The sequence below is a fragment of the Pomacea canaliculata genome, linkage group LG10 (genome assembly GCF_003073045.1).
Source record: "Pomacea canaliculata isolate SZHN2017 linkage group LG10, ASM307304v1, whole genome shotgun sequence".
Lineage (NCBI taxonomy): Eukaryota > Metazoa > Mollusca > Gastropoda > Architaenioglossa > Ampullariidae > Pomacea > Pomacea canaliculata.
The window spans coordinates 16,967,405-16,983,104 of NC_037599.1; the positions used below are offsets into that span (position 1 = coordinate 16,967,405).

The following is a 15,700-nucleotide window of genomic DNA, read 5'->3' on the forward strand; positions in this document are numbered from 1 at the left end:
TATCCCGAACTCAATTTTTCACATGACTACATGTAAGCATCACAAAATAAAAACTTCTTCAAATATGCAAAAATATATATATAAAAAAAAGGACTTAGACTCATAATGTACATCACAAAAAGCAGAGGAAAAGCTCAACAAATTTTCAGTCTGAGCACCAATACTGTGATTAGTGATAAGTTTCCCCCTAAACAGCAACAACAGGGCTGCTTCAGCTGTAACATTGCCCTTGTCTTAGAAGACCTAGTAATACTAGTACATACAGGTTTCATAAAGATTACTAGCATCTTTTATCGCAGACAAGTATCAGTCATAGTCACTAATACTTATATGGAACATTGTTCTGGAAAGCTGTTGCCGAAATGTCACAACAAATAAGAAATAAAGGAAACAGATTCCCAGCCCTGTTGACTCGCTATTTGAAAGTTACAGGCTATGCAGTTATATGCAATGTTGTTGTCAAACAGGTGTGGGAGGATTACTGCTTTCATTTATAAAATCGTCAGACAGACGCATGCACCTTCATACTTTGACTTGTTGGCATTACCTAATAAGAAGGATGCGCATGCCGCTAATTTTTAACGATTTCCGATGAATGCAGCATTCATGCACTGCTTTCATGTTTCTGACTGAACACCAGTTATAATTACTGATATAAAGCTAAAAAACAAACCAAACAAAAAAACATGAAGATGCCGTTATGAGCATACAGCATTAAAACATTTATAAAGCCCCTCTCCTATCACTCTCTCGTTTTAAGACATCAAAGGGTTAGTATTGTTCAGATGTTAGAGCATAACATGCTGTGATAGCTTTTTGTATATTTTATTATCACACAGTTCCTGATTTTTTTTTAAAGATAATCCATGTCTAACACCTGTCTAATGTGTACAATTTCTAAGTGCTCTTCTGTGTACCTTGTATATTCTGTTGGGTGTGAGAACGGGACAGGTTGTTACATATCATGGACTTGAGCAATATCAGTGCACCTCACCTTAAAGTTAAATTTGAAAGTAAAATCTGTGTGTTAGAATACTGGGCAACAAGCCCTACCTGTGCAAAATAGTGTAATAAATAGCTGGATCATTAACATTTGACTGTTCTTACAAGGATCCCAGATCCAGATAGAAAGCTTCCAGGCTGCAAAACAGAATCTTTATTTCCTGATAATTGTTAGTTAAATCTGCAACAGTCGTACAAAAGCAAACATGTGACCTTACACAATCTTTACCAACATCTACCTGATGCAAATTTGATATAATCTTTTCTTAATTTTCTAAGCATATGAAGTACAATTATAAATCTTAGAAAGTGTAAAAGCTATTTCATTTACAAATAATCATGTACTACTAAAAATAGATAAGCATGCAATACCACATCATAATACAGAGTAGCTAGACTCTTAAATGTTGTAGACTTGATCAAAAATAGGTGAACTTTCTCGAAAAGAGTGGCATGCATCCAAAGGATAAAAAGAGATGTTTAGGTTGGTCATAAATTCACAAGGGAAGTCACTGGCTTGGTCGATTATGCCTTCTTCCATACGTTTGCTGCTAACAAGGGAGGAAAAACAAAAACCAAGGGGAATTTGAATTATAATGAAATGTTCTACCAAACCTTCCCTCATGACCAGCAACACAGTTTCATGATTACTTTTATCCTAATTTGTTTCTCTCTGTAAATCACCACTTACCGTACACAAAACTCAAATGAATCAGTAATCATCTCAACGTTGTCTTCCAATACAGGTGAAGTAAAAAACTAGTCACAGCTTGATCTGCAGGCAGAAAGAGTACCCTCACCCCATATACTCAGCTGACTAACATAAAAAAAAAGAAATTAAAGCCTAAAGCACAAGCAAGTCCTAGAATGAAGAGACACAAGTAACAGCTGGTTAGCAGCTGATCAGCGAAATGAGAAGGTGAGCTGGCCTCAAGACCTGAGCAAGGTGTGCATTATAATTATAGTAGAGTGTAAATGCCACCTCCCCACAAAATGTCTCGAAAAATAACAACCAAAGGCAAGCATTAGCAAGAAGAAGCACATGTACTGTTCATGATTTGTTAGTGACGAGTTAAATTTCTGTTTAGCAAAAAGTCTGCAATCGTTGCCAGCAATAATTAAATGACTGCACAAAACTGCAGCCAAGATGGGAAGAATGCAAGGGTTCTGCAAAAGCGACACTTTACTCAAAATCACAGCAGTTTCCAGACTGATTTACAGAAGTCGTGCAACAAAGCTATTGCATCAGGTGACCACTCTTGTTCCTCAATCAGCAGGTGCCAAGCATGATCGGTACAGGCCGTTACTTTCAAACAGCAGATTGCATTAGTTTTTCCTTTTTCTTCGGCGTGAGCGTTTGGCATTTCCAGCACTTGGTCCAGTCCAGGCACTTTGGTTCCCTGTCCCAGAATGCCATTCTGGGTGTGAGAAGCCATCTGGTTGCATGGAAGCTTTATTGAACAGCTGATTGATAAAGTCTTCTAAGTGTGCTTCCCTGGAAAACCAAACGCACAACAAATAATGCACAGCAAAGCAAAACAAAGAGAAAAAATTTTTGTGACAAAAATACTGTCAAATAAGACAGGGAAAACCTTAAGCATCAGCAACATCATAAAATATCCAGGCAATAGTGCATTGCTAGGTCATGAAGACCTACAGACTATTATGCCACTGCTAACTGTGGCAGGTGAATGCTGAAGGGTGCAAAACACATCAACTGGTCTGCTGGTAGTCAATAATAATGTACATCTTTAAAACACAAAAACTTTATCAACAGACACAATAACCTGGTTAAAATTTACTGCAGCGAGTATAACAATCTCCCAAAATGTGAAACTTACCCAGACTGTCCTGTCCGGTGACGTCTGTTTCCATCTGTCTGGATTCGGTAGAATACAGGATGAGCATTGGCCTTCATGTGTTTAAAGCTGTCACGCTGTAACAGATCAAGATGAAGAGCACTCCATAGAGCATCTAGCCAAAAAGAAATGCTAGAAGTAAAAGAATGTTCTTTTGAAATAAAAAATAGATTTGTAAAAATTACTTAAAATACTGTACCTTTAGCTTCTTCTTGCAAGCATTTTCTTTTTAAAAGAAGTGTTCGTAATTGTAAGATATTGCTAAAAAGTGCAATCAACAGACAAAGACAGAATCCCCTGTAGATGAAAATTAGAGAATCTAGCAACTCTTCAAACCTGAAACTAAGCACAACCAGTGACCTTCTCCCTTACATTATCCATGACATTGTAGTGCTGACAAAAGCTGCAAGCTTTCTATTTATTCTAATCTGAAATAGTACTGTGTGAAATTTCAGCAAGCTCACTAAGATCCTTTAATGCAAGCGTTTGCTTATGTCATAGGTTTCATTTTAAATAGGGTACTTAGCAAACAAGGGCTCGCTCAGTGCAACACTCACCTGGCAAGACACCCATTCAGTGATGTCGTATACCTTGCCTTCCATACAGGCATAATAGTGCCAAAGAAATCCTAGCATAGATGTCTCAGCCCAGACATCGCCCTGAAATCAGGCAACAGATAGCTTTCACATTATGCAAAGTGCACAAAACCATGACACTACTTTTTCTAGAACTAGAGACTCATCTGATTTGAATCGAGACCATTCTTGCAAAGTAAGCTTATCAATTACTTGCGAAGGAACCAAAATTCTGGTACTCTAGCACTCTGGTTACACATACACACATTTACTATTTTTTACAGTCAAACCAGTATAAGATAGTTTACAGTTTACAAAATTTTACAGTTTTGAATTTCTTGTTCGCCCACAGAGTAAATAGGTTTACGAATATCCAGAACCATAAACAATTAAAGTTTATATGTACTTCAAACTATTTTAAGCCTTCAAACATTTTCTTCAAGCTTGTAGGATATAACAACCTCCCTTTCCTAATGCTATCGTGCAGTTTCCACAACCCTTCAGGAAAAGTATACAGACAACAGCCAACCTCTTTGGCAGTATGGTGAATGTTGCATCTATCACAGTACCGAGCACTACACCAAGGACGATCAACAGGAATGCGCTTATGTTTTCCTCCACAATGCTCACATCTCATCATGTTAGCCGCCTGCATGAATATCACACAGATAACAAAAGATGTAACAATTCCTCCTGCGCCACCTCCCCAAACTCCCAAAGTGTACATTTTGAGTTGCCCCTTCGCAAAACACATAGCAATGTCTACAGAAATTTATTGTTACAACACAAATAAACATTTGCAACAGGAAAAACAAAAACCCACATAAATATTCTTTTAAGATTTTAAAATGTTTTATCCTCTTCTTTTCTAGAAAATTATTGGCTCACAACAAAGCAGGAAAAAATTACCTTTAATGTACCCAATACCAATAATACATTCCCCTACAAATAAATATATAGAAGTGAGTTATGGGGGCGCTTATAATAAAGATTCTTTTCTTTACAGTTTTGAATCAAATAATTAGTCTGACAAAAGATTGTCATGGAGCAAGTGAGTAAAATACATAAAGCAAGTGAGCTGTTGACGATAGAGATATGTCAAAGGCAAGCTACTTAGCATCCTTAGCTAGGTACTAACACCACCATGCCACAAAACATAACTACCTCAAACTGTAGGAAACCATGTATAAGGTGCCCTTTAGGTGTTCATATTAATAATTCTAAATCAGAACATGTTAACATCAATCAAAATGACACACACTGTGGTGCATCATGTAGAATTTGTTCTGAAAATAGACACTAACGTAACAGTCATTTAAAATAAAAATCATCATTCAATTACCTCTTGGATCTTTTCTTGGAGTTTCGTAAGTAAATCCGAGAACTCTCTCTGCAATCAAACAAGGCCTCCATAGTCAACCTTATATCAACACTGGGATCCTCATGTTTCGCAATATTAGCATCTACATACAGTAGCATACAGGAAGAAACCATGCTATTATACCAACATCACTAGGTTATAAAAACAACTTTTCTGATACATGATTTTAAAATTTCATGCACAACTATTAGTATATACGGATAAAGCAGAAACTGAAAATAGAGTTTACATGTGCATTCTCCCCCATCCTTGTATCATAAAATACGTTTAAAAATTTGAACTAAAAAATTTCTTACTGTAATTTTTCTACTGACATTTTTAAAGAAATCCCCATGCAGTCCACACTCCTGAGGATGGGAACAATGCTTACCATAGCTGCTTCAGCTTCAGTGGCTTCTAAAATGTGAGCATCATATTGCTTGCGCTTTGCCTGAATAACAAAATACACAAATTATGCATGATCCTCGTGGCCATCTTGATTTTAAAAAATAAAAGCTTGGTTACTTTTTAAAAGCCTGCCATCAGAAACAATTCATTTCACTTGTTGGTTGATAACTACCACATAGCGAAAGGCCTTTATAAAACTAGATATGACATCGGTATTTATAGTCTCTGAAGCTCTGACACATTTTCTCCCTAGCATTTTGTCAAAAATGTATTTATGTTATAGTAATTCATCACTATTCATATATTCTTGGCGACTTATCATGTCTTCCCTCTGCTTGGCTTATTTCACTAGCTGCCTTTCCCATACCATTATTAAACTACATCTGAATCTCAGGATCTGACAAGACTGCCTTTTCACCCTTTCAAGGGTTGCTGCTTTCTACGTAAAGTTGATTTTACAGCCAATCCAATACCACACAGACTGTTTATTAGATACAATATGCAGGTCTTACTCTTAATTCTCTCCCCTCCCCACAAACTCCAATGAAAACACAAAAATTTTCTATTACAACACATCTGTTAATCTCGGCATAAATCCCTAAACATTGTATACAATAACAATAGTGAATGCCTGATGAGAATAAGCTGACTTTCAAAGTAGCATACAAAATCAAGCACCTTCCAATCTGTCATTCATCCTTAGATCTTCAAAACAATAAAACCCCTGAGATACATGAGACAGCCCGACACTTACTGGTTCACCAATCATCTCAAAGGCATGTCCTAAAATCTTGAAGGCTTCTTCTGCACCAGGTTCTTGGTTCTGAAATTCAACAACAGCAATTATTTCACAAGCTGACAGCTAGCATATTCATGTCAAACTGTTCTTTTGAATGCTGGGTCTGGATGACTGGCACACTGGAAGACAGATACAGAACACTTCACAAAACTAAAAATTGGAAACAGGTTATAAATTAAGATATTCTAAAAATTTCCCTAAAATGTTGTACACGTTGACCTGCAGCTATGTCATTGCTATGAATGAATGAAGGAGTCTTATAACGCGCAAAATCCAAATCCTTGAGAAACGCTCAATTGTTAGAAAATTGCTAGACAGTATAATGGTTTACTTTTGAGGACAAATCATATAAATAGTATTAGTTAAGCTGGATTCTCTTCCTTCAACTATGTAAAGCCTTGCACAGGCTTGGTTTTTGGATTGGAGTAAAACTTTACAGAGGTGTATATTCACATAAGTTCTAGACTGGTTACTAAAAACACTGAGGTTTTTTCCTTTAAAGCCTGCCATCAGAAACAATTCATTTTATTTGTTGATAACTACATATCGAAAAGCCTTGATAAAACTGGATATAACATTGCTATTTATAGTCTCTGAAGCTCCAACCTTTGAACCTTTTCTCTTCCTCCTTTTCCCAGCATTTGTTTGTCAAAAATGTATTTATGTTATAGTAATTCATCACTATTAATGTATTCTTGGCAACTTATCATGTCTTTCCTCTGCTTGGCTTACTTCACTAGCTGCCTTTCGCCGATTGTTATCAAACTGGACAGTCTTTGCTATAAACATCTCTGTGATCTCAATTACCCTTTGTCCTGACTCACCCTTTATACTACCTCCTCACTTTGTTCAGCGGCTGATACACTTTGATTCCACATTTCCCACACCAGGCTCTGCTGTTTACAGGGCTGGCTGCCTTGCCTTGATGTAGCATTAGTTGCTGGCTGGGTGTAAAACACCGATTCCCCCCCCCCCAACCTCTCCTGCTGGCAACGAGCCTTAGTCTCCCTCTCTGCTGCTGCTCCGCCAGGCTGCCTCTTTAACTGCTTTCAACCAGCTAACTCATGACCCACCTTTTTATAATTACTTTCACTCTCCAGCGCCTTGAATTGTATTCAAGGGATCTGTGCATTTTACAAGTCTTGTAAATTCTAGATAAACATCTAGAAATAGTCACAAAAGGGTACATAAGTGAAATATAGAGGAGACAGACAAAGTAAATGCCAAAAACTAAGAATGAAGAACAAATGAAAGGATGCAATCCAGTTTTCTACCTTGTCAGGATGTACCAAGACTGCTTGCTTGCGGTAATAGCGTTTAATATCTTCGTCTGTTGCATCTGATCGCAAACCTAATATGCTAAAGAGGAAAGAAAGCTGTCTTAAACAAATTACTAAGCAACAGTATCTTCATGCAGTTGTTAAATATGCGTGCAATATTGATGAGAAAAATGCATGCTTATTATACAAGCCAAAGGAAATAAGAGAGAAGACTCCAAGAGGCCAAAACATGTCTCCTAAAGTGTCTCTGAGGGAGAAATGATAACATTAACTACTGTTTTGGAAAGGCATAAACAGCTTCAATTAAAATTGCAGAAGTTCATGGCTACAATAAACAATACCACACTTATGGTTTAAAAAAAATGAAAAATATACCTATAGGGATCCTTCCCTTTGCAGGCAAGGAGTCTTTTCATAGCCTCCTCTCCTGCAACAAGACAGCCAATAAAAAGTTGTGAGAACTAGGCTGAGTTATTTTCATCCATGTGATGTCATGGCATCTATATTTAACACGAGTTTAACTGATAATAGTATGCTCCAATGATACACATTCTCCAGTTTCCCTGTCTTCAGCCATGCTGAATGTGGCAGGCTTTGCACAATCTTGAAGTCCAACACTGCCACTTTTGTGATTTTGTTAAGACAGCGATAGATTACTTAGTTCATGCAGTTTTCAGCATCTCATTATTCAACGCCAGTTATTGGATTCTAGAAAAGACTAAAGCACACAACTTAAAGAACAGTCTTTTCATACATTGGAATGAGTGACTTATGTTTAGAAATTTGCAGTCAAGGCAGATATTTTAACGTTAAACTTTAAAAACAAGTGTTGACACATCCGCACCCCACATCATACTATGTAAATCAGCCTCCTTTTTCTTGTTAATGGGAGTAATATTAATACTCATAAAATATAACATTAATGTGAACTTAAATTACTTATGATTTACTTTAAATTTATTATTTAAATTATTTACTTTAGACAGGTATAAAGGACATAAAAGATACCTGTTGCAGGCAATGCTATATTTTCCTCAAGTCCGCTCCGCCTTCGAGAATCAAAGCCATTGTTCCACCCATCAGCACCCTGGCTGTTCACGTCAACTTTAAAAAGCTTGACTTTGCAAGTCCCCAAATTTTGCTGATGCTCACTACCATGAGGTGGATCATGCCAGTCACCCTATAGAAAGTGAACAATGAACAACGTTGTATACAAACATACACACAGCGTAGGAGAGACTTGGTATACAACATGCAATAAATTTAATTTACACAGCAGTTCAATCATTTCTAGGCATAATGACACTCTTGGAATGTCAAAGACAGAACTACTTGAGTGCCATGGATGGATGTGTTTGCCACAAACTGTATCATCAGCATAGCCAACTAAACTGTGCCATCGGCATGACTGACACAAACTGTCACTCATCAGACTCCAAAAAAAAAACTATACTGTCAGCACAAGTGACACAAAATATATGTCTATAACGTTTAATACAAACTGGGGCATGCATAGCCCTGACATAAACTCCAGGTGGCAGCAAATGCAATAGCCTGCTGGAAAAGTAAAGTAGAATCAGTGGGGTTTTTTTTAGATGTGAAGAAAACGTAAGCTAGGTTTGAAAAAAAAAACACAGTTTTCAATGAAAGATTTTATGTTTGTATACACTGTAGTGCTTGAAGTTCCAATAACATCAAAACTGATCCGTCTTCTCTAATGGCATTTTATGAACATGGAAACAGGTGTTTTCTGACTAAATAGTTCCATGATAGGCAAAGTTGAATCACAACAATTATAGGTATTGGAAATGGCGATACATGTGAGTATACTTGACTCACAGATACATGATGATGCCTAGCAGGTACAGCAGCAAGGTGAGGACAGCAGAGATAAGACTGGACCCAACTTATCTGGCCCCGTGCTGCAAAATATTTCAACCACTCATCTGCCAGGACACACATGCACACATATCCATACAAATCTTCACTCAGTTGTTTGTAATAATAAGTAAAGAAAAAAAAAAGTTTAAAAATAGAAGAGAACCAAACAAGTACCACATGTAACAGAAACAAAACAGATACTAATACACGAATGCTCTGAAATTAGCACATCTAAACTTTAAAGAAGCTGAAGATAATCCCATTACTTTTTGCTGTAGGGGAGTGAGTGTTAGTGCCCTTGCTTATTGCAGGGCCAGATTTGGTAAAGGCGATACCCATCTTCTCCTGCTTACTGCTTTATCTTCCCCACTTCACATCATCAGGTGCCACCCACCCACCTGGGTCATCTAGAGAAAACATGCTGGGTCATCATGCTCTTATCCAATTGTCTGATGTGGACAGATTTGGACACCACTTCTTAACACCTATATAATCACTAGATCTTTGACAACAACAGGCATAGACAACGTCAAAAATATTTACCTATTAACACCCAGTCAAAGTAATCAAGAAATGATCGATCTTGGTTCTCCTCAGCAGTGCTAGCACTCTGCCCTGTTTCTCAGAGTGGTGTTCACTCCCCTTGTTTTTGCTTTCAGAGGTGCACCATTCTGTTGAATGACGGAGCCTGGGGAAGAGGCAGTGGCCTTCTTAGAATGAGCGCCGTGGCTGTCACGATTGAGGGCAGCTGTTTGGTTGGTGCGCTTGCTGCTGCTACTGCTGCCTGTTTCCCGCAGGTCATTGTTGATGTAATCTGCCTTCTTATGAGCTGCTGCTGCAACTTTGATGCTGGTGTTGTTTGGCTTGCCATTGTTCAAAATGGTTCTTTGACAACATGCTCCTCTTCAAACCCCAAGGCTTCCCCAAGACCTTTCACTCTCTCGGCTCTTAAGTTCTGAGTTTTCTGGCTACTTTCTTTGGTCTGAAAGATTCTCTTTGGGTCAAAAAAGAGCTTATCAGACCTGGCTTTTGGGGTTGTTGAGGGCAAAGTCGCAGATGATCCAGGCTGGTAAGATGCACTGGCTGTGCTGCTGCTTGTGGCACTGCTGTTTGCATGCTGAATCTTCACATCAATCTCAGGTTTCTCCTTGTGTTTGCTGCTCCCAGCTTCTGAAAATGTGGGTTAGACCTATCCTATCACTGAAATGGGGCTCCTCTATCATGATGGGACTGCCACCCACACTTCTGTTGCTGCTTCTACATGGGGCTCCTTGACTTGTGATGGTGGTGTTGAGACGTCAAGCTCTCGATGCTGCTGCTGTGTGACCCACCTCGGGAGAGACTGCTTGCCATATCCTCAAACTGATCCAGCCCATACTTGGAGTGAGGCAGCGTAAAGTTTTGGCTTGTATCAGAGGAAACTGGCCTGGTCCGTGTTGAGGATTTGGAATGGACCTGAGACTTTTGACTAGGTTTGAAAAAGGGTTTTGGAGGAGCTGTTTCCAAACTTTTTCTTTTGAGTACATGTTCAGCTTCTTCTCGCTCCTTTCCAAACAAACAATCAGTTTTCTGATGAGGGTTTTTCATTTTTGTTGATTTAGCCACATCAGAATAAGACGGTCTTGAAGCTACACTTCTTACAGGCTTGTTGGGTAGACACTCAGAAGCGGTACTTGATGCTGGATTTTCTGTACATCTGTCTTTTTGTTTTTGTGCATCCTCGGCTTGTTTTAACTGTTCGCAGGAAGGACCAAATGAATTTGACCGTTCCACAACCTCTACATATGCTGCCTCTTCTTCTGTTGTTTTTACTGTTGAAGTGACAGGTTCGGAATACTGCCGTGTAATCTTTCTGGGTGCCTTTTGGAAGCCTGGACTGCATGGTACTGAGTCAGAAACAAAAGTGTGCTTGGGTTCTGACCCATGCAACCCTTCACCAACTCCCATGAAAGGACTAAATCTAGGAGGAATATTTACTCCTATATCACTTCTGAAACAATCATCAGATTCTGGTAGATCTCGATCCAAACTTTGATCAATTTCAGAACCAAACCACTGCGATGTTGGTCTGGCATCACTAGGAAAGCCAGAGACAGCAGAACCAATGTTGTGCTGGGATCCTGAGCGAAGATATTCTGGATGCAGAGAAGTGTGGTGATCTAAAGGTGATGTATGGAAAGCAACATCTTTCATTGGTGGAGGTGGACGGGAGAAGTCAATCACAGTCCTGAAATAATCGCTGGAAGGAGGTGGCTGGGAAAAGTCTGCATGAAGAACCTGGTGTTGATCAGCTGCTGGTGAACAAGGCAAGACTGCTGAAGACATTCCAGGAAATGGAAATGGATGTGATGTAGGAATATGAGCAGAGTGAGAATGTGAGGGCAGGTGTTGGCAACGAGACATGGAAAAGTCCACTTCAGCAGGTGACCCACACTCAAAAGCCTGGCATCTGCTGGTCTGTGGTAGTTCATTCATACCCCACCCTTGCTCTGAATATTGCATTTGTGGCTGGCACGAACTGTGGGAGAAATTTATGTGTGTGTTTTCAAAATGGCTGGCTGCTACACTTCCTGAGGGCAGGACACCTGTAGAGTGTAGCCCATCTCCTGTAGACAAGTTTTTGAACAAATATCCTGAAGAGGTATCAGGTGTGTCCAAGGAGTCTAGTACTTGTTGCAGAGAGGAAGGTGATCCACTGTGGGTGGGCATACCACTGAATTGTGTCCACTGTGTATATGGTTCGTGCACAGGTGGTGGTCCCCTGAAATTTGAGTGTCCTGCTCTTCTGCCATAGAAGAAGGAGCTCCCTGAGGTTGTTCTGTTTCTTGGCAGTGCCCTGCCATCCATTTTGAGCTTGTCATCCATACTAGCTTTTCACATCTAGCACACACTTGATGGTGTTTCCTGTAACAAAGCCATAATGTTTGAACACAGCTGCAGGGAGCTTCTAAAAATAGCATGGTAATAAAATGAAAATGTAAATCGTGTCCAAGCAAGCTCTAACAAAAAGAAGTTATGTATCTTTTTGAAGTTGATCAAGACATTTTATAATTCTGCTAGTCCTTCACACAAAACTGTCTGCTTAGTTTCGCTCCAGTTGCATCCCCCACAAGCCGAGTCTAATTGTCCCAGCTATGTCTGTTTCATGTCAGGTAAGATCATTTTGTCCCAACACCTAAAAGTCAAATCATCCTAGGCCTGCTTGGCAATATAAATGCAGAGAACATATCCTACAATGGCAAATAAAAGTGATTTTTTAAATTTAAACTATCTTTCAAATTAAAGATTTTGCCATCATTTTATTGTGAACTTGTATTTTGACTTCTTTTGCCTATTATTATTATATGCATGGGAAAGAAAGAAAAACAGCGCAAGGAATGGCTGACTTTAGGGACCTAGCAAAAGATAGAGGAAAGGAAAGAGCTGAAGCAGAAGATCAACCAATGTCAAGACCAGCAGGAAAAAGAAGAGCTCAGAGCAAAGTACTGGGAGATAAGCCAAGAAGTGAAAAAAAGTGCAGGAGGTGACAAGAGACAGTTTGCATACAGAATGGCAGAAGAGGCAGAACAAGCAGCTGGGCAAAATAACACAAAGAGATTATATGAAATTACAAGAAGTCTGTCAGGAAGGTAAAACACCAATGCATGCAGGCCAGTAAAGAATAAGAATGGCAGCATAATTACCAGGAATGCAGGACAAAGATCTCAATGGGCGGAATATTTTGAAGAAATACTGAACCGGCCACCATCAATGACCACTTTGGACATTGCCCCAGACGCCAAACAGCTCCAAGTGAACACCAACGCACCAACCAAGGCAGAAATCATCAAAGCCATTAAGGCCTTGAATTCTGGCAAGGCAGCAGGCCCAGATGAAATTCCTGAAGAGGGACTCAAGGCAGACCCAACAGCTACAGTGGAGATGCTACGCCCTCTGCTGCAGAAAATTTGGGAACAGGAGCAAGTTCCAGCAGACTGGAAGCTTGGCTATCTAGTAAAGCTACCCCAAAAAAAGGCGACCTGACAGTGCAGCAATTGGCATGAGATTATGCTATTGTCCATTCCTAGCAAGGTGCTAATCAGAATCATCCTGGAGAGATTGCAGAATGCCCTAGACAAGAGACTGAGGCAAGAACAGGCAGGCTTTCAGCAGGGTAAATCATGCACAGACCCTTGTCGCTACACTACGAAATATTATTGAACAGTCCATCAAATGGCAATCACCACTCTACATGGCATTTTAAGATTCTGAGAAGGCTTTTGACTCTGTAGACAGGCAACTATCTAGAAGTTGATGTAGCACTACGGATTTCCACCTAAGTTCATTGCCATCATCTAGCACCTGCATGAGAACTCAACATGCCAGGTGATCCACAACGGAAAGCTGACTGACCCCTTCGCAGTGATGACTGGAGTGAGGCAAGGTTGGATGCTCTTGCTGACAATCTTCCTGATTATCAAAGACTGGATCACGAGAAGAACAAGCCTCTAACAGCAACACAAGCGTTCAGTGGACCTTCGCCATGCAACTTGAGGATCTCGACTTTGCAGATGACATCAGCGTGTTGTCCCATAAGCAGCAACACAGACAAAGCTCACTCAGCTCTCAGAAGAAGCAATGACTGGCCTGACCATCAACATCAAGATGGAGGTAATGCGGGTCAACAATAAGCAAGAACCCCTACTCCAACTACATGAGGAATGTATTACAGAGACTGACCATTTCACCTACCTTGGCAGCATAGTCAGCAAAGATGGAGGTGCAGATGAAGATGTAAGAAGCCGAATAAATAAAGCAAGGCTTGCATTCTACACCCTGCAACCTATCTGGAACTCCAAGGCTTTATCTCTACACACAAAGATCTGCATCTTCAACACAAATGTAAAGTCAGTCCTGCTATATGGATTTGAGACATGGCGTGTGACTAACACCATCACCAACAAATGCTTGCGCCCCATTATCAAAATGAGATTGGGGGGGGGGAGGTATTGGTGTTTTATGCCAAGCCAGCAACTAAGGCTATATCATAGCAAGGCAGCCAGCCCTGTAAACAGATGCCACTTGCAGAGAAAGAACAGCATGCCCGAGACAAGAACTGAGCCCAGGATAGCCAACCTTCAGTGTACTGGTGACAGGCGTTAACCATTATGCCACCGGACTGCCTCAACAACATGAGATGGTCCGAGAAGATCTCCAATACAGATCAAAAACCTGCCAGGTAAGACATCAAGAAGCGGAAGTGGGGCTGGATCTGTCACACCTTGCAAAAGCTGGCCAACAATTTAAAAAGACAAGCTCTGGGCTGGAACTCACACGGGAGGTGCAGGGTTGGGAGACCCAGACAGACATGGAGGAGACCAGTCCAAAGAGAGGCAGTGCATAAAATGGTGCATAAACATAAAACAAAGTTTACTATGAAAGAGTTAAGAATCAATTAGAAAATGTGTCACAAACTGATCTTATTTTCAGCTAATCTTGCGCCAATACAACAGGAAAATGAATAATATCAATCTCTATTTGGCACATCAAAATTTGTTATGAAACATAAGAAAACATTGCACACCCCATTTTCAAACAAATTTTAACAGAAAACATAAAACATGTTGCTTTAGTTTCCAAATGTAATATAATGTTTCATATTTTGTTAACTCATATCACGTCGCTTAATGATTGTTCTATAATTCAGGGATCAGGAATGTTTTTCATTTCTGTTTATTGTAGTCTTTAAATGCTTTGCAGTGTAACCGAAAGTACAAAAAAAAAAAAAGATGCAAAGGAATGTACAGTGCGATATGTTTGTTTTGAAATGTTTCCTGCCTGGCGATTCTAGGCTAGCTTAACCATAAATGGCTTGTACTGCTGTATTTCTGCTTATGTGTCTTCGACGCTCCGTGTCGGAAGTGGTTTTGTTTCGAAACATGTTCGCACAAAACAGCTGGCAAGCTGCGAATATACCCGGAACGCCACTTGCAATTTCGAATGAGGAAGGCAGATCAGCAGCAACGAATAATAAGCATGAATATCAATAGTTAAATTCTGCATTTGTTAACTTGTGCTATGACCTATCACTGATCAATACTTCACGTTGAAAACACTGCAAAAAGGCCAAAAATAAACACGAACACTGCGGCACTAGTCTTGCGATTACTACGGAGAACTGCCGTCTAAATATAACAAATGACAACAAATATTCCTCTGGTTTCTAGAAAGCTTTTGCCTGTAATTTTAATCCAAAAAATCAGAACACGTTAGATTAGTGTAAATTTGAGCACCACGATTACGCTTGCATGATGAACATGATGCATCAATAAAACAACTTACCATTTCCAGACTATGCAGTTGTCACATCGAAATTCTCGTGCGTCCCACGTGACATCGAGAATTCGATCACGGTTGTGTAAAAGGTATAACTGGCAAACGATGTACAGGAGACTTTCCCCGAATGAATTCTATTATCGCATTTTTTTAGATTAAAATATATACTATTTGAAAAAGATGTCAATGATTATATTATTTATAATTCTACTTCCAAGGAA

The 15,700-nt window shown here is 39.6% G+C and overlaps 1 protein-coding gene across 1 annotated transcript; it reads right to left on the reverse strand.

Moving 5' to 3' along the window:
- Positions 1–846: 846 nt before the first annotated feature.
- On the reverse strand, positions 847–15,550 carry LOC112573751. The gene is made up of 15 exons (XM_025254340.1): positions 15,486–15,550; positions 10,426–12,068; positions 9,901–10,049; positions 9,708–9,779; positions 9,123–9,229; positions 8,292–8,463; positions 7,659–7,710; positions 7,278–7,362; positions 5,959–6,027; positions 5,188–5,247; positions 4,779–4,826; positions 3,966–4,085; positions 3,419–3,520; positions 2,844–2,938; positions 847–2,497 (listed from the first exon to the last, which is right to left on the reverse strand). Exons 2-15 carry the CDS (start codon positions 12,027–12,029, stop codon positions 2,329–2,331), a joined length of 2,904 nt encoding a protein of 967 aa, XP_025110125.1. The 5' UTR covers positions 12,030–12,068; positions 15,486–15,550; the 3' UTR covers positions 847–2,328.
- Positions 15,551–15,700: the final 150 nt, after the last annotated feature.

What these genes read in the sequence shown, in the direction of transcription:
- LOC112573751 (XM_025254340.1), bottom strand. Translation starts at nt 12,029, where the DNA reads ATGGATGACAAGCTCAAAATGGATGGCAGGGCACTGCCAAGAAACAGA. An exon ending in CTTTGACTGGGTGTTAATAG is followed by an intron (nt 9,230 to 9,707) that starts GTAAATATTTTT and finishes GTGTCCTGGCAG; the next exon opens with ATGAGTGGTTGAAATATTTT. An exon ending in CACCGGACAGGACAGTCTGG is followed by an intron (nt 2,498 to 2,843) that starts GTAAGTTTCACA and finishes TTGGTTTTCCAG; the next exon opens with GGAAGCACACTTAGAAGACT.